Source organism: Ambystoma mexicanum, chromosome 3p (genome assembly GCF_040938575.1).
Source record: "Ambystoma mexicanum isolate Mex_15411 chromosome 3p, UKY_AmexF1_1, whole genome shotgun sequence".
NCBI lineage: Eukaryota > Metazoa > Chordata > Amphibia > Caudata > Ambystomatidae > Ambystoma > Ambystoma mexicanum.
Genome location: NC_090925.1, coordinates 714,313,600 through 714,337,025, shown reverse-complemented (window position 1 = coordinate 714,337,025; position 23,426 = coordinate 714,313,600). Strand labels below are relative to the sequence as shown.

The 23,426-nt window shown below is 52.1% G+C and overlaps 1 protein-coding gene across 2 annotated transcripts in view; it reads right to left on the bottom strand.

The window, feature by feature from the left end:
- KIF20A (kinesin family member 20A) overlaps window positions 1-23,426 on the bottom strand; it is a 298,199-nt gene that overhangs the window by 29,217 nt on the left and 245,556 nt on the right. For both annotated transcript variants that reach the window (XM_069651561.1, XM_069651562.1), the window contains exons 15-16: window positions 14,655-14,757; window positions 13,854-14,100 (exon numbers count right to left, since the gene is read on the bottom strand). In XM_069651561.1, coding sequence (XP_069507662.1) covers window positions 13,854-14,100; window positions 14,655-14,757 — 350 coding nt within the window. The remainder of the gene's footprint in view (window positions 1-13,853; window positions 14,101-14,654; window positions 14,758-23,426) is intronic.

Genomic DNA, 23,426 nt, shown 5'->3' with positions numbered 1-23,426 from the left:
TTCCAGCCTAGCTGCCACTCACCCAGCAGGGTGGATGTCCTTGCTGGACAACCAGCCGGCCAGTCACTACAGAGGGCATTTCGGGAACCTCCCTCACTTCCTGCCCACCCCATATACCCTGGAGACAGAGGTGGGCTTCTCTCGTGAATCCCGTCAAAGGCAAAGCGAACAAAGGTACCAAACCTGGTTTGGCGCACACAGTAAATCTCAAAAAGGACCTTTCCACAGAGAAATGGCGAAAAAAGAATGGGGCTATTTTGGCAAAAATGGCACCCTTGGATGCTTTACTGCAGCTGCTAACGTAGCCCTTGGTAAATGCACACCACAGTAATTAAAAGTAAACCACTGCCACCAGCCATTCATCGAGGAAAGGGTAACAAAAATGTTACATGAGAAGCTAGACAAAGGGGATACGAAGTAACCCCTCCAGCACCCTATTGTAGGATAGTGTGTGCTGGGTCTAGAAAGTTGCAAATGTAAAGTCAATTTCACTTCACTGCTTTGGGAAACAGTTTATCCCAGAGAATGTATTAAAACCTTTGGGAAATCTGCAAAACGTCCCTGTGTCACTGCACTGAAGGTGCTGTGTGACAATGTAAAAGATGACGCCTATGGAGTTTGCCAGACTCCATAACCAAAAGAAACGCAGTGTTCAAAATCACCTTAAAATACATGAGTGGGAAAAAGAGTCTCACTCTCCACGTTAAAAAAAAAATCAAGTCCTCAAAATCCAGCAAAGTTGCTGGGGGGTCTCTAAGGTGGGGGGGAATTAGCATATTTCTGAGAATTCTCCCTAACACTCTGCCAGGTTGACCGCATGTTAATATGATTCAACGTCCCCCCCCCCCCCCACGAACCAAAAGCATTGCCTCCTTCCGCAGCTGCTCTGGCTTGTGGTCTAACAGAGGTGCCAAACTGTACCACATTTCACGGTCGTAACACGCCATGATAGTCAAAAAATTGGCTGCTTTAACCGTAGTAGCTCCAACCATGAGGACCTTCTTTCCAAAAGCGTCCAACTTACAGCCTTCATTCTCTGGGGGAGTAGCACACTTGTGCTGGGTACAAGCCTTTCTACGTGCTGCTGCAGAAACCACCGACTCTGGAGTAGGCTATAACGCCAGGCACTTGCCTTGAACTTCTTCTCCAAGCAGCCTTTGCCTGCGGGCTCTGTAACAGGGTGCCTCATTGTCTGCAGCCCTTCCTGCCACACGTGGTCCAATATAGGGATCAAGAAGAACGCCTTTCTCCGCTTTCCCATATGGTCGAAAAAGAAGCAGTCGTCGTCCTCCACCAGGATAAGCCCAAACTCGTGACAGGCTTTAATCATTGCATGGCTTGCCACACGGGGTAGAGGCCTTGGCGTTGAGCCACGCTGCCAATCTACTTTTCCGATCCTTGACGATGCATTTGGTGAATCCCAGGGAAATTTCACAATCCACTTCCTTGTGATCCGGATGGAGACAGTAGAAGCACTGGAGTGTTTGGCCTTCACAAACACATTCCTCAATCCGCAGCTGGAGCAGAGCTTTAAGAGAGTACCTCCGTCCTTCTCCTTCGATATGGTCCGGCGTGCTGTGTAGAACTGACGGCTTTCTACAATCTTGGATGAACTCGCGACTATTCTTCCCCTTGAGGGGCGATGAAAGACGCCAACAAATGGATCCCCACTTGCCGGTCAAAGGAATGAAAGAGCACATGGGCTCCATTTGACAAAAATTAGAACTTCACAAAAAAAGTGAAAACGTAGAAAAGCTCGTAGCAAAACAAGAGAACTCACACTTGAACGTGCAGTAAAAATCTGAAGATGGCTGCCAGAGGAGGAGCTTAGGGAGAGAGCAGTCGGTGGCTTGGGGGGGGCAGTATGATCCAGAGTTCAGCGATTGGGTAGGAGAAAGACAGTTTGTAAGCGAAAGTGAACCTCTTCTTTTACCGAGGATTCCCGGCCTGACAGGGAATATTCATGAGCATGTGAATCTATGCCAGACCCCATGCTGGAGAAATGCTATTACTGTCCTTGAGATTGAAGTCAACTCAGGGTGTAGGAATTGCGCAAGAAGCATATCCAAAGATTATCCACTAACTTGTTTTGATTCTGAAAAGTAATTTTAAAATAGATTTACATGGTTACAACAAATTGCCTTTTTAAAGAAACCATATTTAAAAAGTGTTAATTGAATAAATAACTATTTATAACGAACCTTGAATACCTAGCAGATAGGTGTGTAGTTTCACACAGTGTGACATCAATTTCTTACCCAACAACCCCAAACCCCACAGAACCTTTGAAATGAAGAAATTGTTCCAGCTGGATGACTTCATGATGCAATGCAGTATACACTTGTTCCTGGTCCTTGGTTGTGGTGACGAAAGGGAGAACTGGTGGGCTCCTGCAACAGCATTCGAAAGGGACTCGGCAGCAAAAGATTTGTCGATTCAGCAGCTCTTTGTGGTTTTGGCACCTTTTTCTCAGCGCCAAAGGACGAAAAGCTCTGGTTAGGATTTCGTTGATCCCTCTGTCCTGGACTCTGGTGCGGGGACTTTGGACGAGGATTTCTTGCCTCAGTAGGGTCCTCTGGGTGGCCACAAAGATCTGGTCAGATTCGGACTGCAAAAGACAATGCACTCACAGGTGGTCGAGGTACCCCAGGTATTGGGCTTCTGACTTGGAAAGTCGCAAGGGGTTGCGCCAAAATAGTGTTTTGTCTCGAGGGTAGTTGGTCCCACCAGCCTAATGGAGGAAGTCTCCTTTACGGGACTTGCTTGACAATTCGAAAACTGGGTCAGCACAGCTACAGGGCTTCACTGGGCACTTTGTGGTCCTGGCGGGTGCTGCTAGCGTCTTCTCTCGTCTTCTGCTTTGGATGTTATCCTCCAGTGGTCGGCTCTGCTCTTAGTCCAGAAAACCTGCCTTTTTATGCAAGTTCCCAACCCTAGGCTGTCAATCACACAGTAGGGTGACTTGTCCTCCAAAACACCCAGCCGGCCAATTGGAACTGGATTCACTCAGGCACACCTAGAGACAAAGGACAGCAAAGTTTCGGGACCCTCCCTCACTTCCTGCCTTTCCAGACACACTGGAGCCTGAGCGGGCTTCAGAGATGAAGCCAACCAAAGGCAAAATACACAAAGACCTCCAAACTAATGCAAACAGTAAAAGACCAGAAAAAACGAACGGCGAAAAAAAACCAGGCCATTGACAAAATGGTCACCCTTTGGTGCAGTACTGTAACAGAGTTATCAGCCTTTAGGTACAGGTCACTAGGTAGTAAAAAAAGAAACTACTGCATCCAACCATTCCAGCGAGTTTGTGTAACAAAAAATTACATGAGGAATGGGGTAAAGGAATTACTATATAACCCCCCAGGACTCCACATAAGGTGGTGTGTGCTGGACCGATAAAGTAAAAGGTAAGACAGGGGTCATCTTACTATTCTTGGGAATAGTAGTTCACTCAAGAAAATGTAGTTCAACATTAATAGAAGTGGCACTGCACAGAAGGTGATGTGTGTCAATGCAAAAGCAGATGCCCATGGAGTTTACCAGACTCCATTAAACAGTAAGGAACATAAAAAATTATAGTCAGGCAAACATGAGTGAGTGAGGAAAAAGGTCCCACTCGGACGTAAAAATTAAAAGCCCAGAGTCCAGCAAAAGAGCTGGGGTCTCCAAGGTTAAAAGGGAATAGGCACAGGAATCAACTTTTTCCCTAACAATGCAGACAGTACTGGTGTATGAAGCGCCATTGAATCACTGTCATCAATGGCAGAGTGTGACAGCTGGGGATGCAGAGGTAGTCGAGGAGGTGCTCATTGGAGTAGTCGATGACCTGGCAGACTGCTTAGTCAATGGTTGCGATGAGGTAGACTTGCGCTTGACCCTAGACGATTTTGTTGACAGTCGCTGTCAGCCAGCCGTGCATGGTGTCGACCGCCTCGAAGTAGATGACCTGGAGTGAGGCTTTGTCAACTATGACATCGTAGATTTAGACGAAGAGCTTGCTTTTACCCCTGAAGATGAAGAGTGGCCCACAGATTTGGACGTGGACTTAGGGGACGTTACGTCTTTGGGGCGATGAAAGGAGCTTCAGCTCTGATCCCCTGTTGTCAACACTTAAGCACTGACCTTTGTTGAAGACGGTCCTTGTGAGAGGATTTGGGCTCATCGGTTGAGCAATCCTTCCTCTTCTTGGAAGGCTGAACTTCGTGCAACCTAGACCTCTAGGCTAGAGGTGGTTTGGTGGGCCGAATTGCCACGGCCGAACGAAACATAACTCCGTACTGAAGCAGAGCAAGAGACCCCACCAGCGTCCTCCAGCCAAGCGACGAGACGGCGACGATCCCTCAATGTCTTGTTTGAAAACAACTGGCAGATTTCACAGTCCTGGATAACATGGTGTGGATGAAGGTAGTAGAGGCAGTCGTGGTGATCCTCTATGTAGACATTCTTTAGTCCACAGCAGGCACAGGCCTTGAACAGACCTTTCCTCGTGGATTCCACCATGAGGTAGGCCCGATTGCACAGACGAAGCGGCGAAGGATACCAGCAGCGGGACTGAACGGTAGCTGTGCTGTCCCCGCTAAAGCCTGTCGAGTAGACGTCGAAAAACATCAAATTTGTGAAAAAAGTTCAGTTTTTATTTTTATCGTAGAAAAGTCGGAGATGATTTTTGAGGACTCTACAACAACCGGAAGATGGCCGACATGGGAGGAGCCAAGGGAGGTGTTTATATTGGCAGTGGGCAGTACCACCCAAATATGACTAAGAGCATAAAAGTAACTGAATGTTTAAGTTTAAACTACTCTATGTTACCGAGGATTCCCAGCCTGGCGTGGGAATATTCCCCAGCTTGGCGGAGAATATTCCCAGCATGCGAATCTATGAAAGATTCAATGCCGGAGAAGGGGGGGGCTAGTAACCCTGCCTTACCCCTCTCTCCACACCCACTGGAGCCGACAGCCGACCCCCAGCATTCAGTGTAATCCTTAAAAAGATGTCTTGGTGGAGGCCCACCAGTATTGCCAGGTGCTGCCTCGGAATCCCCCAGACATCCAAGAGGGCGATCAGACGATAGTTCCCTGGATCAGTCCAATCGCCAGCCCCCCTTGTAGATGGGAATAATTATGGACGACTTCCAGGAGACAGGGAAGAGCCTCTCCATTAAAATCCCCCCAAAAAAAGCCATTAGTAATCTAGTCTAGTAATCTAGACCATGTGGTCACATCACTCTTTAGAATCTCATTTGAGAGGCCATTCGGGCCTGGATGAAGAAGACCTAACAATGCGCTCTGCTATAAGGACATCATATTTCCACCAACCATGGTATACCCACCTCAAAAGAATCGGTCGAAGATTTTCTATAAATGGAGGTAAAATGGTTGCACCATTCTCTGTCACCACATTACTTTATACCAATGGTTGGGAGATCTCAGACCGATTAACTAAGGAACAAGTTACTTACCTGCAACTGTTCTCCAGCATGGGTCTGGCATGGATTCACATGCTTATGAATATTCCCTGTTGTCAGGCTGGGAATCCTCGGGAAAGAAAAAATCAATTTCACTTCTGAACTGTCTTTCTCCTAACAACCAATCACTGGTCTCTGGGTCATACTGCCCCCAACCAATGACTGCCCTCTACCTAAACCCCTCCTCTGGCAGCCATCTTCAGATTTGGAAGCACGTAAAGTGGCAGTAGGACCAAGAGAAAAACTGCAGAGGGGTAGGCGGGAGTGTTCGCATGTGAATCCATGCCAGACCCATGCTGGTGAACAGTTGCAGGTAAGTAACTTGTTCCTTCTCCAGCATGGGGTCTGGCATGGATTCACATGCTCATGAATAAAGAATACACAGCAGCAGACACATGCACAACCACGGGAGGTGGCAAGGCTCAACATTAATCATCTCAAAATTAAGCACTTCTGTTACCGGCTCACCTTCGAGCGAATAGGTTGCGCAGCACTTCTTGGACGACTCTGAACTCCTCCCTGGAATCCCTGTGGACGCAGTAGAACTTTGTGAAGGTGTGCGTCGATCTCCACGTAGAAGCCCTGCAGATGTCCAGCAGGGGCACACCAGACAGGAACGCTGTAGTTGCAGCAATCGCTCTGGTCGAGTGGGCTTTCGGACGGCCAGGCAATGGTCGGTTTGCCAACCAGCGACAATGGGTGATGCAGCCGGAGAGCCAGCTGGAAATGGAAGCCTTGGAGAGGGCCTTCCCACAGTTCACAGTGCCAAAGTTTAAAAAAAGTTGCGACGTCTTCCGAAAACTCTGGTCCACGTAGAACTTCAGCACTCTAGCCACATCTAGCGAGTGCAAAGTCCTCTCGGCCGGCGACAAAGGCGATGGGAAGAAAACTGGTAACACCAAGGGCTTGTTGAGGTGGAAGTCCGACGGCACACTGGTTATAAAAGGTGGGGTGCATCCTCGGCACCACCCTCGTGTCGTGAAAAGTCAAGTATGGAGGCTTGCAGTATAGGGCCTGAATCTCCCACTCGTCGTGCGGAGGTGATGGCCACAAGAAAAGCTGTTTTCCACGACAGGACCTTCAACTGTGCCGAATGCAGAGGCTCGAATGGCGCACCCATGAGCCTGGTCAGCACCACGTTGAGCTCCCATGCCGGGGCAGGGGCCTTCACCAACATGAACTATCGGAATGGTCCCTTCATAAATTCCTTCACCAGGCGATGAGACCACAAGGACGCCCGTCCTGTAGTCCTGGTGTATCGGGAGATCACAGCCAGATGAATCTTGGAGGCGTGCGCTAGACCAGCCTTGGGCAGCAACAGTAGATCCGGCAGCACTTGAGGGGCCGTAATCCGCAGAGGGTTAATCTTCTGTGCACGGCACCAGACAGAGAACCTCTTCCACTTCTGTCCGAAGCACGAGAGTGGAGGAGGCCCAGGCCTTTGCAAGAACTTCTCTGCAGTCTGCCGGGATATCGTACCCTTCAAACTCTAGCGCTGCAGGAGCCAGGCCTGCAAGTTCAGCGACTCTGGGTCGTGATGAAGGATGGCGCCTCCTTCTCTGGAGAGAAGGTCCGCGTCCGTCAGCAGTTTGACTGGTGGGGACGCTGACAAGTCCAGAAGGTCTGGGAACCAGATCGGTCTCAGCCACGCCGGTGCGACGAGGATCATCCTGCACTAGGACCTCTTGAGCTGGTTGATTAGTCGGAGCAGCAACGGCAATAGAGGGAACGCATACAGGAACAGGCCATCCCAGGGAAACGAGAAAGCATCGCCCATGCTCCTCGGCTGGGGAAACCTGCTGGCGAACCTCTGCCACTTGGAGATCGTTGCCGTCGTGAACGGGTCGATCTGGGGTTTGCCCCATCGCTGGAAGAGTCGATCTGCTTGATCCTGGCGCAGTTCCCACTTGTGGCACGAGCGCAGCTCCCTGCCGAGTGAGTCGGCGATGGTGTTTATCCCTGCCAGATGAAAGGATACCAGAAACATCCCTTGGGCAACGGCCCAATGCCACAGATCCTGGGCTTCCTTGGATAGGGCTGGGGATCTGGTTCCGCCCTGCTTCCTGATGTAGAACATCGTGGTGGTGTTGTCGGTGAAGATCCACACCACCTTGCTCCTGAGGGACGGGAGAAAGAACACGAGGGCCCAGAACGCTGCACAGAGCTCCAGATTGTTGATGTGGAGCAGCTTCTTCTCCGGGAGCCAAAGGCCTCTCGCGTGCAGATCTCCGGTGTGCGCTCCCCACCCTTCCAGGGAGGCATCCGTAGTCCTCGTCACCTGGTGAGCTGGGGTCTGAAAGTCTGTGCCCACCATCAGATGAGTGCGGGTGCTCCACCACTGGATCGCTTTCTGGAATGACTCATTGAGAATTTTCCTGTCCTCGAAGCTGCCTGTCGCTTGGATCCAGCGGGCATCCAGGAACCCCTGTAGAGGGCGCATCTGAACCCTGTACAGGCGCACGAGGTATATGCAAGAGGACATCATCCCGAGGAGGGACTTGATGGACCTCACCCTGGCCAAGTCCGTGGCTAGCAGGCGCTGCACCTTGCCTAGGACGGCCTTTGTCCTTTCCTCCGACGGCGAAGCTAGTCGCGCCACTGTTGAGCTTGGCTCCCAGAAACAGTGCGACTTGCGAGGGGACCAGGTGGGATTTGGGGAAGTTGATGGGAGAACCCCAGGTCCGTGAGCAGCTGGACGGTCTTCGCTGTGTGCTCTACGCCGAGCTCCATTGTCCTTGCTCGGATGAGCCAATCGTCCAGGCAGGGGTAGACGTGGATCCCCTGCTGGCGCAGCCGTGCCGCCACCGGTGCCAGGCACTTGGTGAGCACCCTGGGCGCTGACTTCAATCCGAACGGGAGGGCCTTGAACTGGTAGTGCCGTCCCTGGACCACGAACCAGAGGAACTTTCGGTGTCCTTTTAGAATGGGGACGGGGAAGTAAGCATCCTCCAAATCCAACGACGATAGGAAGTCGCCTTCCTCCAGCTGTCCCAGCACGTGCTGGAGGGTGACCATCCGGAATTTCTGTGCCTTGATGTACTTGTTCAGTCGACGCAGGTCCAGGATGGGGCTCCATCTTCCTGTCTTCTTTTTTACTAGGAAGTATCTTGAGTAAACTCCGGAGCCCCGAAACCTCTTTGGGACGAGCTCGATGGCACCATTCTTGAGCATCGCCCTTACCTCCAACAGAAGTTGAGGGATATGGTTTTCCTTCCTGGCCACGGGTGGAATTCGGGGGCACTTCAGAAACTCGATGGCGTGCCCCTGGGCCAGGGTGTCCAGCACGGTCAGTGGAGATGGACTCCCACACGCTGATGAACTTTGCCAGCCGGCCTCCCAACGAGGTGCTTCGGTGGGGGCCCGACGCAACAGCCGGTTCAGTCCTGTTTAGAGGCCGCCTTGGCCTCCCTGGCGAGATCCCCCAGACTTGCCTCGTCCCCTGTAGGCTTCTTGCGACGAGGAGCGGGCCGCTTGGCGGTACGTAGAGCCGCCACTGCCGAATCCCTTGGAAGCACCTTGCTTGCCTCCGGAGTTCCGAAAGAACGCCCGTTGTTGCTGAAGAACTCCTAGAGCCCGAGCCGTCTCCGTGTCAGTATTGATGGCTTGGAGGGACTCATCCGCTGTTTTCCCAAACAGATTGTTCCCGTCGAAGGGCATGTCCAACACTTTGGCTTGTACGTCCTGGCGGAAATCCGTCGCCTTTAGCCACCCTCGCCATCTAAGGCAAACGCCGTTGCCCAACTGGCGGAAACCGGTGTCGGCAATGTCCGTGGCCACCGTTATGGCGTGGTCCGACACCACCTCACCTTCCTGCAAGATCCCCAGGGCCTCTGCCCTCTTGTCTGGCAGGCAGTCCAACAGGGGGCCGATCTTGTACCACAATTCCCTGTCGTAGCGGGCCACGATCCCAAGGGCGTTGGCGGCCTTGATCGTTGTTGCCGCCGACGAGATGACTCGTCGTCCCATTGCATCCAGCTTCTTTCCTTCGCCGTCCGGCGGGGAAGTTGACATTGAGGCCGATGCCACCACTGAGACGACCGAATCAGAGGTTGGTTGCACCCTAAGGCACAAGGGGGCCGCGTTGGGGACCCGGTACTTCTTCTCGTACCGGTCCCTCTTCGCAGGTGTTGTGGACGGGTTCTTTAGAAGGGCGAGTCCCTTGTCCCAGATGTCATCCAGCAGAGGCACCACGAGGACCGTCTTCCTCTTGGCCTCGTGCCGCTGGTAGAGGAAGCCTTCCTTCTATTCGGGGCAGAGCTGGAAAATAGCAGATGCCCTGGCAATCATGGCGTGAAACGAGCCAATTTCGTCGGGCAGGGGATGCCCGAGGAATCTGCGACGGGAGATCCGTCCCGTCGTCACCGCCGTCATCCGTCCCCGTCGTGGCCGTATCTGTTCCTGTGTCATCCCTCGGGATCAGGGACAAAGGCTGAGGGCCGTGTGGGCTGAAAAGGCGGGGCATGAATCCTCTTGCTTGGAGGGCTTCCCAACGGACCCGGATCCGTCGGGTTGTCTGTCGGGGGCATGGGCAATCTGGTCCCTATCTCCGTGTATAAGGCTTGGATTGCTGTCAAAATGGCCGCCGAGTTGTCCTGTGGCTCGGGCCGCGACGGTTGCTGCTCCTCCACGGGAGCCTCATTGTCGCCAGCCTCGCTTTTGTCGTCCCTCCTAGTCAGGATCACTCCTGTGGGGACGGGCCTCTTCCAAATTCTTGTTGAGCCCCTCTTCGACTTCTACCAGCTCCTCCTCGGAGGCTGTGTCTGTGTCCGTAATGGCCACCGCCCCTCCCCTCTTTTTCCACCGGGGTTTTTTCGATGGGCTTAATAGAGGATTCCCTCCGTGGAGGCAGGGAAACTCTGGGCCCCGAAGTCGCCTCCACAGGCTTCACCAGGGCCGCAGCGACTCCCTCAATAGAGGCCTTGGCCGGGTGAATCAAGGCCTTCACCATCTTGGGCACGCTTGAGGCCTTCACCTTAGGGGGAAGGGTCCCCGCCTCACTCCCCTTCGGCCGGTTCCTTTGAGATCGACTTGGGCCTCTCCAGAAGCTTAGCCGGGTTCTCAGATTTCCTGTTCCCCGAGCCAGAGCGTTGGCTCGTGGTTGATGGCGTCAGTGAAGATGCGCCCTGCCTGCCAGCCGAGGAGCCCGACCGTTCGGCGCTCCCGGGGCCTGCGGTGCTTTGCCTTCTGTTGGGCCCCCGTCGCCAGGGAGCCCTCACGGGACTTGGAAGACCGCTCGGACTTCTCACCTGACAGGCTCTTTCCTTCCAGCCAGTTGGCGAGACGAAAATGGTGATCCTTCATGGTCCGTTCCGACATGTTCCCGCAAAACGCATCCTTCTCCACATGCGTTCTGTCTTCATGAAGGCAGTAGAGGCATTTCGAATGTTCGTCCTCCTTGAACACATTCTGTAGCTGGCATCCAGGACAAACCCTCAACAGCTTTCCGGGCGTCGAGCTTCCCTTCTCCTGGGCCATGTCCACGAGTTAGGCCTCAGAAACCTCTGGAATCCTCCAAGAAGCGTAACTCTATGAAAACTTCACCCTTGAGGGGCGTAGAAAATCCAAAACGGGTCCCTGTTGATCAGATGAAGAAACAGTGGAGCTTGAGGCTCTTCTTAACCGAAAAATGAGAAAATCTCTTTGAAAAAGCGCGAAAAACGCAGCAAAAGCTCGAGAGCTATAGCACGAGGACTCCCAACACTTGAACGTGTGGTAAAAATCTGAGGAAGGCTGTCAGGGGAGGGGCTTCGGGAGAGGACAGTCATTGGTTGGGGGCAGTATGACCCAGAGATCAGCGATTGGTTACTACTAAGAAAGACAGATCAGAAACAAAACCGATACTGCTTTTTTCTTTACCAAGGATTCCCGGCCTGACAGGGAATATTCACAAGCATGTGATTCCATGCCAGACCCCATGCTGGAGAACCATACTTCAATCTCCAGCATTACAGGGGGTCTGGTGGGCTATTGTCACTCCCGCAGGAATTCCGAAGCTGGACCTGACAATCTTTGGCTAAGAAGCCGTCTCTTTCATTCCCTTCGGGAATGTGCTCTACCACCATGGAAATGCAGTCCCATAGAGTGAACGTAAACTTTGCAAGGGCACAAATGGAATTGGCAGATTTTAGTACCATGCTTTCTGCGGAGAATACCTTCCTTGCCCATCCATCTACGCGTTTGTCATCCTTATCAGGGGGGATGGTAGGGAACGCCGCTTGTTTTGTTGTTGCAGTAACTGCCTGCACCACCAGACTCTACGTAGTGGAACGTTTTAACAGGTAGTTGGGGTCACTACTGGAAGGGTGGTACTTCTTATTCAAGCTTTCATGAACTGCCGGATTGGTCTACTGTGTCTCCCAGTTCTTGCCCACCCTTTTCTGCAAGGCAATATAGAATGGTAAGATGGGATCCGACTGTGGACCTTTGTCTAGAAGTTCAGTAAGGTCATCATTCTCATATGGTAATGGATGCCTACTCCAACCCATGTAATCCACTACTTTTGACAGAAATTGCCTGTAGGATGCATTTGCATGCTCCACAGCCTCTGGTTTCCCCAAACTCAAGTTCAGGTGAGGTATCCACCTGACCTGCAGTCTGCAGATCATCATCAGGGTCCCTCATCCTTGACTCTGCCGCAATAAAAATCTCTGGTACATTAGGCGTACCGTATTGTAGGCCAAATGGGGCCTCTTCATCAGACTGCGCCTCTTCAAACATTGAAGAAAGACTTAAAGTCTTTCCTAGGTAGTGGATTATAGGTCTGGTCAGGAATCATGTGTTTTGACAGAATTGGCTTTGGCGCTATAGTTGTAGGCAAGGTTTTCTTTATCCACTGGGTTAAATGGGGCGCTCTGCGTCAACGGCACAGCTGGTAACGATGGCACAGCTGGCGTTGACGGTTTGGCAGGTGAAGGCGTGGCCGGTGTCGATGGAGTGGATGACCTCCACTTGTGTTTATGGCTCCAGTGATCCTTCGATGTTACATCGGATCGAGGCCTCGAAGGCTCAAATGTGGATCGGTCCTTTGTCCCGGGCTCGAGAGCGCACGAGACTTAGGCCGGAACCTTTCTTTCCCTGCTTCTTTCAAAGGCGCGACAGGAGCATGGCTTGTTTTTTGATTTTCGAAAATGTTTTCAGCTCTGAAGGCCTCCCACTCAGCCGCAGTGGATTTCTTAGTTGGACAAGCAACTCTTTCTGGGGAAGCGTCCGACGACTAAGTCGACCTCCGGTGCCTTCTCTTCGACTTCTTTGAGGATGAAGAGTGGTGTGAGCCACTCCTCGACCTGGACTGCTTGGCCTTCTTCCTCCGAGGAGAGTTGCCACTCGACTCAAAGGTTTCACGGATCGGGTAGGGGAATTTAGGGATTTTACCTACCTTCAGCTTCCCCTTCCGTTCACTCAAGGCCTTTACAGTCAGACTGGCACATGGAGCAGTCGGAGGTGTCATGGTCCGCTCCGAGGCACCACAAACAGATTTGGTGTGGATCAGTCAGGGACATTTTCAATCCGCAATCCCGACACTTTTCAAAAACCTGTCTTCGGAGTCATCTGTCGATGATGAAGACATCTCGAAGTTTAACGAAGGCGTCACTAGATGTGAAGTGTGAAAAATGTAACTGAAGCCAGCGAGCGCTGTGCGTGCTATATATGCCTTCGATGACATTATCCTCGACGGAGGCCTTCGAGGGATATCGAGTCGACGCACAGCACCCTCTGCCCAAAAACAAAAGAGCAAAACACGAGGCACCCCAACACTTGAACGTGCGATAAAAATTTGAAGATGGCTGCCAGAGGAGGGGCTTCGGAAGAGGGCAGTCATTGAACTGGGGGCAGTATGACCCAGAGATCAGTAATTGGTTTAGAGGACTACACTTTTTTTTTTTTTTACAAAAAGTGTTTTTTCTTATATCGAGGATTCCCGGCCTGACAGGGAATATTCATGAGCACGTGAATCCATGCCAGAGACCCCATGCTGGAGAAATGTCTTTCCGGTGGAAAAGAGGTTCTGTTCCTGTCCCTCGCGAGGGACGCCCATACAGGATGGAGGAAAGGGGACAGGAAGTAGGAGTATGTATGGGAATGTTTCAAATTCCCCTGGAGGGCATACTCTCCGGGCATTTCTGCTTACCACAGAAAGACCAAAAGTTCACTGGTGGGCACTCATTAACCAACTCGTCATTCAATTCTGCATATTGCCTGGATAAGTTAATATTCACACCCTGACCATTCTCCCCCCCCCACCCCCCCACCCCGACAGTCTCTTGAATCTTACAGGTCTATCAAAGATATGAAAATCTTACCCAACAAGAAGGCGGCAGCTGACCCAGACTATGCCCAGATTTTTTTGATTAACAATAGGACATTAATACTGGCATCCTACACTCACCCTTGCATTTTCCCCTTAGTTGTGTGTGGCACTGGGCAAGCTCAGTCCTCGTATCCAACAGCTCTTGCTTGACTTGTATCAGTTCCTGCTGTAGAGTTTTTGAGGAGGCAACACGGTCAGATCTCCGGAGAGACTCCTCTTCCTGGCCAAGTACCGTCACTTGTGGCTTAGTGATTGGGGGCAGAGCTTTTGGTACAGACCTGGTTTGCAGAGCTACCTCCAGCTCCTCAATCTTCTCATCTCGCTCCTAGAGGCAGAAAACACAGTTTCTCAACCAGCGTACCCATCATTGCAATCAAGCGCAGCATAAGTGAATCTCTCCATTTAGAGAGATCTGAAACACCTATGACCCAGTCCATTACCACACCCGTCTCATGAAACGAGTGCGAGAGATTTCTGCCAATCTGATTGGCTTAAATGTAGGGCAATCATGGAACAAAAGATTCAATGGGTGTTCAGTGACCTGTGTCATGTTCTGACCACCGGCACAGCAGAATGCCCCTGCTGATGTGCTAAGAGAATTGGAGCAGATCCATCCGAGCCACCAATTCTAGAGCCATGTACTCTCCCAGACAGAAATTACAAATACCACCACTCCAGTATGCCCATTGTTGCCAAACAGCAGGCAGAGCAAGAGTTAGCATGACATTGGTACCAATTGACCAATTCGAGGAACAAAGAACAGCAAATCTAGTAAAGCTTACACCACAAGTTCCAACCATCAGTGCGAAATTGGGGATTCCTAAAGTGTCTGGAAAGCAAAGGGAGGCAGCCCAGTTAAGATGCTTCCATGCACCTCACCTTAAGTTCCTGCTGATAATATTTGGTGAAGGATTCCTGAAGGTTTTCCAAACGATTCTCATACATTTCCTCCAGTAATTCCTTCTCACGTTCCAAGTACTCACTGCATGAAGAAAAGCACAAATATCATTTTAGTGGACATTGTACCCTTTCGAACCATAAGAATAGAATACTCCTACCCATGAAGAGCATATGAAGTTCAAATGTGAATGTGTTCATTTAATAAACTTGGAATATCAGTAGGCAAACTAGAAATATTCCCGCACCCTCCTGTCCCTCACCAGTTTCCATAACTAGAAAGTAATTTTCCTTCACCATCAGGAGAGGGAGCAGCATAAAAAAATATAATCTATATCATTCTCACTCACATGAAAACACGGTAGCCGGTACATTATCAACGAAATGTATTAGGATGGTTGCCCATGGCACAAAATATACTGTAGTCCATCGATTACACACCGCCTTGGCTACAAACCAGGAAGACCCATACGGTTATCCTATCTTGTCTCAGGAGGATAGCTCATGTGCAATGTGCTCGCCTTGGAAGCAAGACGACACGGAGCAACACTGGTTCGATCCCAGGGTCCATTAAGCAAGTTATAAAATAACCCATCATATATCTGCTGTCAAAGATGTATGGGGATTGCTGACAAATTCACTCAGAAGGTACTTGAAATTGGAATCATAAGTTCCAGGTCGACAACCTGTCTTTTAGGATTAAAAGATGCATAGGCCAGCATGTTCCTGTTCCAACTAGAGATCACACAGCCTTTACATAGGACCGTTGCACCCAACTACTTAAAAGGCAAGACTGTGTCCAAGCCTCAAGGTATGTCTGCACGCATGTCTGCATTGAACCTCGGTCGCAGGCACGGCTTGCCACCTGCACGCAGTAAAATTGCAGCGACTAGACTCCCACAGGCTTAAATACTGCTCACAACTCTTTTCCATCAGAATGCAGTGATGACCTATGACAAAATTCAGTCTAGCTGGACACTTAAAAGTGCCTCTCGCCGTCACACATACTTTTTTGAACTGTTATTCGGAGGTAGGCTTCAGAAAGGAGTTTCATTCACTAAGACCAAGCGAGTTTGTCAGCGCGTGTGTTCACAGAAGCAGGACGTTTCGTTCTGTGAGGCGAATTGCAGGGTGTGAGAGCACAAACGAATTGAGGCACATACCTGTGTCGCAGCATCTTGTGTGTAAATGAAACGTTTCCTGAAGCATCCTGCTTTCAGTGAAGAAGAAAGGTTTGGCGCAGTCTGTGTGGTGACAAAACACGTAAACAAACTGCTGCTCCGTGTTAAGGAATCCCTGTAGACTCGTGAGTGCAGCTTGCTCAGATACCGAGCTTCCATGAGAAGCTATCGGGTAAGGAGGTCTCTAGTGGGCGTTCGTTGTACTGCATGCGTGCAGCAGAAATATTCTATTTTGACCTTTCTTTCACTTTTTGGAGCATGAGATTGGCGTGGTATGGTTAAAGAACAGTTTTCACTTTTTGGTCAGAGCAGAAGACTTCTTGAAGCTAAGCACACAGTGGGCCTCATTACAAGGTTGCCGGTCCGGTAACACCAGTATCAGTAAGCTTGCCGGTACCGTTGTTACCGGACCAGCAAACTATGAGGTCTGCTCATGGGTGCATGTTGGCCCGGTAGGTCTGACCTGCTGGGCAAAACAGCACCCGCGAGCAGACCTATACGGTTGCGCCGGCACCGTTATTAACGGTGCTGCTGCTACCGGCCTTCCCATTCCCATTGAGCCCTATGGGGCTCAAAGCAGAATGGGGAGTAATAAAATGCTGGGTCCCGGCAATGGGCAATTACCGGGTCCGTGGGGCCAGGATGCCCCGGTAATTGCCCATTGCCGGTAAAAAATGACTCCGGCGGCAGCCGTGCCGGAATTTACCGGCACAGCTACTGCCTCAGTCATAATGAGGCCCAGTATCCAAGAAGGAGGAACGACAGAAAATGTTAGCTGTGTTCACTGATGAGTTTTTCAAGTTATTTAAGAGGAAGCTTGAATACTGACTATGATGACCTCAAAGACAACACCTTTCAGTTTAAAGAAAGGTTTTCTCTCAAGAACTGTTTAGAGAACATGGTCAGCCAAGAAGTCATGTTAAAAAGATCCCTCTCAGCATTTGCAGAGGGAATTCAGGCATAGTGAGTTTATGGGGGGATTATGAGGGTTACTTCAATTAGGAATGTAAGATCTAATGTGTATTCTTGCTTATCCTCATGCAGATTTCCTCTAGAGTCAGGGGCAGGGATCTGAACTGTTATTTTATCCACTTCCCCTTTCCCTTGAGGGTGTTCTGAACGCTGTTTTAAAGCAGGTTCAGTGGAGGAACTGTAGGGTTCAGCAGCTCCTAAGGACAACCAGAGAGAACATAGACCCCGACACCACCACAAACACGTTGAGACCATACTAATGGAATAAAGGCACTCTGCAAATGACTAGTACTACAGACCATGAGCATCCCTGAGCCACACACATTAACAGGCCAAATTGGTGTTATAACCCATTTAAAACCACCCAAAGAAGTTAATCCCAATTTAATCCAGCCATTGTCGGTAGTTTGAAAGCTGGAGCGGGAGGAGGCTACTGAACAGAAGGGGGGGTGAGGGGGGAGTCCTGTAATATGACTGTCAGTGCTACCTTTCCACACCACACACCGTTTAAGGTCCACAAACACTAGTCACAGGGCTCAGGAGTAATGGACTTTAGGCATGGGGACCAGAGGTAGTCTCACACTGCCCTCAATCTGCCCACATTTTACTGCTCTCGCGACTAACGTGTCCTCTGCCCTCATCCCACCATTATATGACCTTCGCTTCCTCCCACCAATATTATAACAGTGCGGTCTCTCCTAGCGTTACTCTGATCTAGGATGAATACAATATTTCTCTACCCTTTTTGCTCTCAAGGTCAACTCACATGCAGATAGGTTTACACCAAGAACCTGTTCTCTTGGCCCCACACACACACACCTATGAAAATGATCTGGTGTCTGGGTACAGGTCATTTGTACAGTCTGGTCATGCAAGATAGAGTCTGGTTGGCAGGTACAAGAACGATTATCCAAGAGAAGCCAAAAGAGGGGGATCTAGTGGAGGATTGGTAACTCTTAAAGGTTCACCAAATTGGACATCCAGGAGTTGAAAACCCAAACTGGGATTTGTCCAAACCACACCTATCCACTATATCAGGTGAGAGTTAGAATGCCAGGATAACTACCTGAGCAGGTCAGCAGACCAGCTTCTTCCAACTTGCAAAACAAAACAATTCAGAAAGCATGGACAGGAAGGGCATCAAGTACCAATGCAGAAAAAAGGGGCTGGCCAAAGGCCAGTCCACCAATCACTAGAGAGGTCTGGGGGCAAAGGGTGAGAAGACCCCATTCACATGGAAATTATAAGTTACTCACCGTTGTGACTACCGTACTCAGTCCATAGTCCCCTTTCCTCCATACTGCATGGGCGTCCTTCGCAATTTAGAGGCGCGGCCCTGGGAGCATGCGCTGCCCCGACTCCTCCCTCCGGCACCACACCCCAGTCCCCAAAGACGTGTCGACAATAGATATACCATTGCCTAATGACACCAGATTATTAGGAGGGTGAGGGAGGACGGTGGGGCGTATGGGGGAAAGGGGACTATGGACTAAGAGTATGTTAGTCACTACAGTGAGTAACTTACTACTCTTACGTCCCGTCCCCTTTCCTCCATGTAGCCCCAGGGTGGAGAGGAGACCCTCCTTAAGCAAACAAGTTCCGGAGGACTGCCTGTCCGAAAGCCGCATCTGCTCTGGAGCCGGCGTCCAAACAGTAATGCTTGCAGAAAGCCGAGGGAGTGGCCCATGTGCCAGGGGACAAGACCCTGACCGCGTGGGCATGCATGTTCACCGGAAGAGGTCTATGCTACCCCTCGTACGCTTCCTTGATGGCAGAGACCATCCAGCGGGAGATAGAGGCTTTAGAGGCCTGATAGCCCGGCGCCTCCAGAGGTGATGAACAGGGCATCTGACTTGCGGAAGCCCTTGGTCCCGTCTAGGTAGAATTTCAGGGCACGCCTGACATCTAGGCAGTGCAGAACTCTGAGGCTCATCCATCGAGTCCGCAAAGGATGTAGGAAGGACATTATCTCGTTTAAGTGAAAAGCTGATGGCACCTTAGGTAAAAATGCCGGATGGGGCCGCAGGACCACCTTGTCCTTGTGAAAGGTGGTGTACGGCTCTGAGGCGACTAGGGCCTGGATCTCACTGACCCTGCACGCCGATGTGAGGCCGACTAGCAGGGCCGTCTAGATGGTGACCAGCCTGATGTCTGCAGTCGCCATAGGCTCAAAAGGCTTGTGCGCGAGGGCGCCCAAGACCAGATTCAAAATCGCACACGGGGTGTGGCTTCCTGATGGGCGGGTAGAGCCTAGCGAGCCCGGCCAGATGTCTCCCGACGATCGGGTTGGAGGAGAAGTCTCCTTCCTCTGACTTCCTGTAGGCCTCAATGGCTGAGAGGTATGTGCGGCAGGTGTCCACCTGCACGCCAGAGTTGGCGAGGTGAGCTGAGAAGACAGCACGTCATCCAATGAGCAAGCCAGGGGGTCGATGTCCTTGGAGTGAGCCCTGTGGCAAAACCTGTTCCATTTACTTTTACACTGGACTCTGGTAGCCTTGCTCGTAGCCCCTTGTATGATCTCCAGATTGGTTTGAGATAGGTTGAGATGGCTGAGCATTACCTGCTCAGGAACCACGTTGTGAGGGCCAGCTTCTGGGGGGCAGGGTGGACGACCCTGCCTCCCTGCTGTGTCAGACGATGTGCTGGGACCGTCGGGAGGTGGATAGGAGGAACCGCTGAGAGGCTGAGCAGCTCCATGAACCATGGCCTGGCTGGCCTCCACTGAGCTATCAGAATGAGGTTGAGCTGGCGAGACTCCTTGACCTTGCAAAATACTCTTTGAATCAGTGGAGTAGGCGTATGCGGACATGCCGTTCCACTGGATCCACAAGGCATCGACCAGGGAGCCTAGGCCCTGCCCCTGCCAGGAGGCGAACTGGGGGCACTTCTTGTTGTGCCTGGTGGCAAAGAAATACACCTGAGGGAAGCCCCAACAGTGGAAGATCTCCTGTGAAACAAGGTTGTTCCGATGCCACTCAGTTGTCCGCTCCCAACCTGCTGAGCCTGTCCGCTTCCAGGTTGGATTCCCCCAGAAGATGCACTGCCATGAGGTAGATGTTGTTCTCTAAGGCACATTCCCACATGCTGATCGCCAGTCTGCACAGGGAAGGGGACCTGGTCACCCCCCTGCTTGTTGATGTAGTACATACTGGTCGAGTTGTCTGTCTGGATGAGGACAACTCTTCCCTTGAGACGTGGGAGCAAGGCTCTGAGCGCTAACTAGATGGCGTTCATTTCCAGCCAATTGATGTGGTATTCTTATTCTTGATGGGTCCACGTGCTGTGGACCGAGAGATCCTCCAGGGTGGCTCCCCAGGCCCCTAGGGAGGAGTCTGTGGTAATAGTCACCCGAGGGACAGGGGGCCGTAAGGGCTTGCCCGACTGCAGGTTGCAGTCCCTGGACCACCAAGTGAGGTCCGGGTGGAGAGAGATGGGGATCTTGATAATTTCGGCCTGAGAGCCCCTCTCCTGGTTCCACGATGCTGCGAAGTGTAGCTGAATCCTCATCATTATGAGTCGTGTGGGGGACAGCCAACAGTATTGCTGCAAAAAAGCCCAGCAGATGCTGGTACCCCCCACGCCGAGGTAGCGCCCCGGTTGAGAAAGTGGGACGTGGCCCTCCGGATGGCCGCGATCTTGTCCTCCGAGGGGAAGACCCTCGGAGTGCGTGTCCCAGAGGAGGCCCAGGAAGGTCAACAACTGTGTGGGTTGCAGTTGTGACTTCTTAAGATTGAGCGAAAAGCCCAGGTCGTATAGCATGTTCATCAGTGCATGGGAGGCGTGGTGAAATGCTTCTCGAGATGTAGCCCTGACGAGCCAGTCGTCCAAGTAGGGTTATATATGGAGGCCCTGAGCCCAGAATAGGGCTGCCACTGCATTCATGAGTCTGGTAAAGACCCTGGGGGCCGAGTTGAGGCCAAAAGGGAAGACCTTGTATTGAAAATGGCAGCCCATGATCCTGAACCGGAGGAAAGACAGATGGTGTTGCCAGATAGGGACGTGCAGATAGGCGTCCTTCAGATCCAGGGAGCACATCCAGTCTCCCCTGCAGAATGTTTCCGCAATAAAAGTTGGCGTCACCATCTTGAACCTCTGGAGAGGTAAGGAGAGGGTGGAAAGTTCCAGAACTCCTCTCAGGCCAGCCTGGTTCTTCTGAATGGCGATGATCCTGGAGTAGAAGCCTGAGCCCTGCTCGGCGGCTGGGACTTCCTCCATGGCCTGGCTCAGGACGAGCGACTGAATCTCTGCCAAGAGTTGCTGTCCCAACTTGCGGAAGAGGAGAGGCAGGAATAGGTAGACGGTACCCCGATGATACTGACAGGATCCAGGGGCTCGCGAAGTGCTGTCGCCAAAAGTGTGCGTGAAGAACAAGCCTGCCCCCCACTGGTGACACGTGGACCCGATTGTGTCAGTCATGACTTCTTACCCTCAGAGGCAGAGGAGGGGGACTGGAAAAAGCCCTCCCCCCACCCCTTTTTGATGCTTGCGCCGACTAGAGACCAGCGAGCGTCCCGGCTGCCTACACCTCTGTTCCTGGAAGCCTCCAGATGAGACCCTTATCAGAGCGTTGCTGAGACTGGGAGTACGCTTTGGGCGCGGTTTTTGTCAGAATGGATAAAGACATACCCATCTGAGAGCTACTCTTCTTGTCCAACTCCTTGTCTGTGCTGGAGTGAAAGGTCACTGCCCTCGAAGGGCAGGCCTAGAATACATTCCTGGACATCCGGGTTGAACTTGGTTGCCCAGAGCCAGGCCATCCTTCTCATGTCTGTGGCAATACAGTTGGCACGTCCAGAGGTATCAATGTGTGCCAGAGTGGACTCCATGATGTACTGAGCCACAAGCTTGGCTTCGGCTAGGCCTGCCTTGAAACGTGATTGGCTGTGGGTGGGGAGTTCCGGGAGGAAGTCAGCAATTTCCCGCCATAAACTTTGGTTAGCGGCTGCAAGCATGGCATCTGTTGGCCTGACGCAGGTGCAAGGAAGCATTGGAATACAGCTTCTTACCGTATGCCTCCAGGGTTTTCTCCTCCTTGCCTAACAGCGCCGTAGATGAAGACGAGGACGACAGAGGCTTGAAGTACAGTGATGCCGCAGCGATCACCGAGGAGCAAGGGTGGGAGGAGAGCAAGAGTGTATCCCCCTCCATCTGCCTGTACTTGGCATCTAGGCGGTGGTTGACTGGCTGGACAGTGTGGGGTTTGAGCCACTCCTTGGTGAGGGATAGCACGCCGGTCTGCAGTGGAATCCCTGTTCTGGCAGAAGCACGCCTCGTGAGGACTTCAGCGAGGACGTCCTCTGCTGGTTATTCAACCTAGAGCTGTTCGAGGCCCAGGTATTCCGCCAGGCCAGAGATACGTTCGTGGAAGGCCCTGGCCGATGATGGCGTGTCAGGTCCTCCCTCATCAGTATCCTGAGGGTCTGGGGGATCCTGTGGAGGAGGGGGGAGTAGTATCCAGAGGCTGGGGCACAGGGACCCCCGCCTGAGGCTGAGGAAGAGGCTGGTATGGAACCGCCTGTGGAGTAGGCTGAGGAGCCGGAGGAGGCGGCTGCGCCAGGGCCAGAGGCGTCGGCAGAGAAATCTGTAGTGCCGCTAGCATAGCGGGAAGGACCCCCGACTGCGTCCTTGATGATAGCCCCCATATCTGGAGACTTCATGAGGCCGAGGAACCTCTCAAAGATCCGGTCCTCGCTGGTCGAAGAGGAAGCGGCGGAGGGCAATGATGGGGTAGCTAGAGGCAGCCGAGGCCGCTGCTGACCCTGTACATACTGACGCAGGGGAAAACAGCCTTGCGCATAAGAAGGGTAGGCCGTAAGCTACGTACCTGGTTGATGCTAGTCCCACCTCGATACTTGTTCTTCGCCGAAGTCCGGCAGAGGCGTCGAACGGGTGGCCATTTTTTTTAGCTGCCTACCACGTGGCTGCGACGTGTTGCTCGTTTCGCTGGTGCAAGCCTCTGCCAGGTCTCTTATGTGAGCGGCGTGCAACTTGCCCCACTCCTCGGGCCCGTGCCTGGTAGGTGTATCCACCTCGACCCCGGGGTCGTTCGAGCTGCGTTCAGGCACTCCCTCGGACGTGCTGCCGGTAACAGGGCATAGCCCCTCGGCCATGATGCCGGTAAAAGGGCGGAGCCCCTCGGGCGCAACCCGGTAATCGAGCCTAGCGGCCCCTCAACCCTGTCACCGGGAGGATCCGAGGATCCCTCAGCCAGATAGCTGCGACGGCCTCGGTGCGTGAGTTGGTATAAGGACCTGACTTGTCCCTCCCGCGTAGCAGAGTCCCTGGGAAGGAGTCTCCCTTGCGGGTGCGGATGAAAATATAGGCCCTACCTCAGGCCTGGATCGTCTCATGAAACTCTTGAGGTCCTAAGAAGGAGACCGCTGAAAGAGCTCCCTCCGTCTGGCTAGTCTGTTCTTCAGCATTTGAGGACAGCGAGCTGCACGCCGAAAAGGCTTGCCAACCGTGGTCTGGGCCAAGGCAACGTAGGCAGAGTGCGTGGGGGTCTGAAGTTGGACAGGGCCCGTTGCAGGATGGGCACCAGCTGAACCCTGTCAAAGTCGACATGCGCCGGGGAGGAGCTGTGGCGTCCGAGGACAGAGTA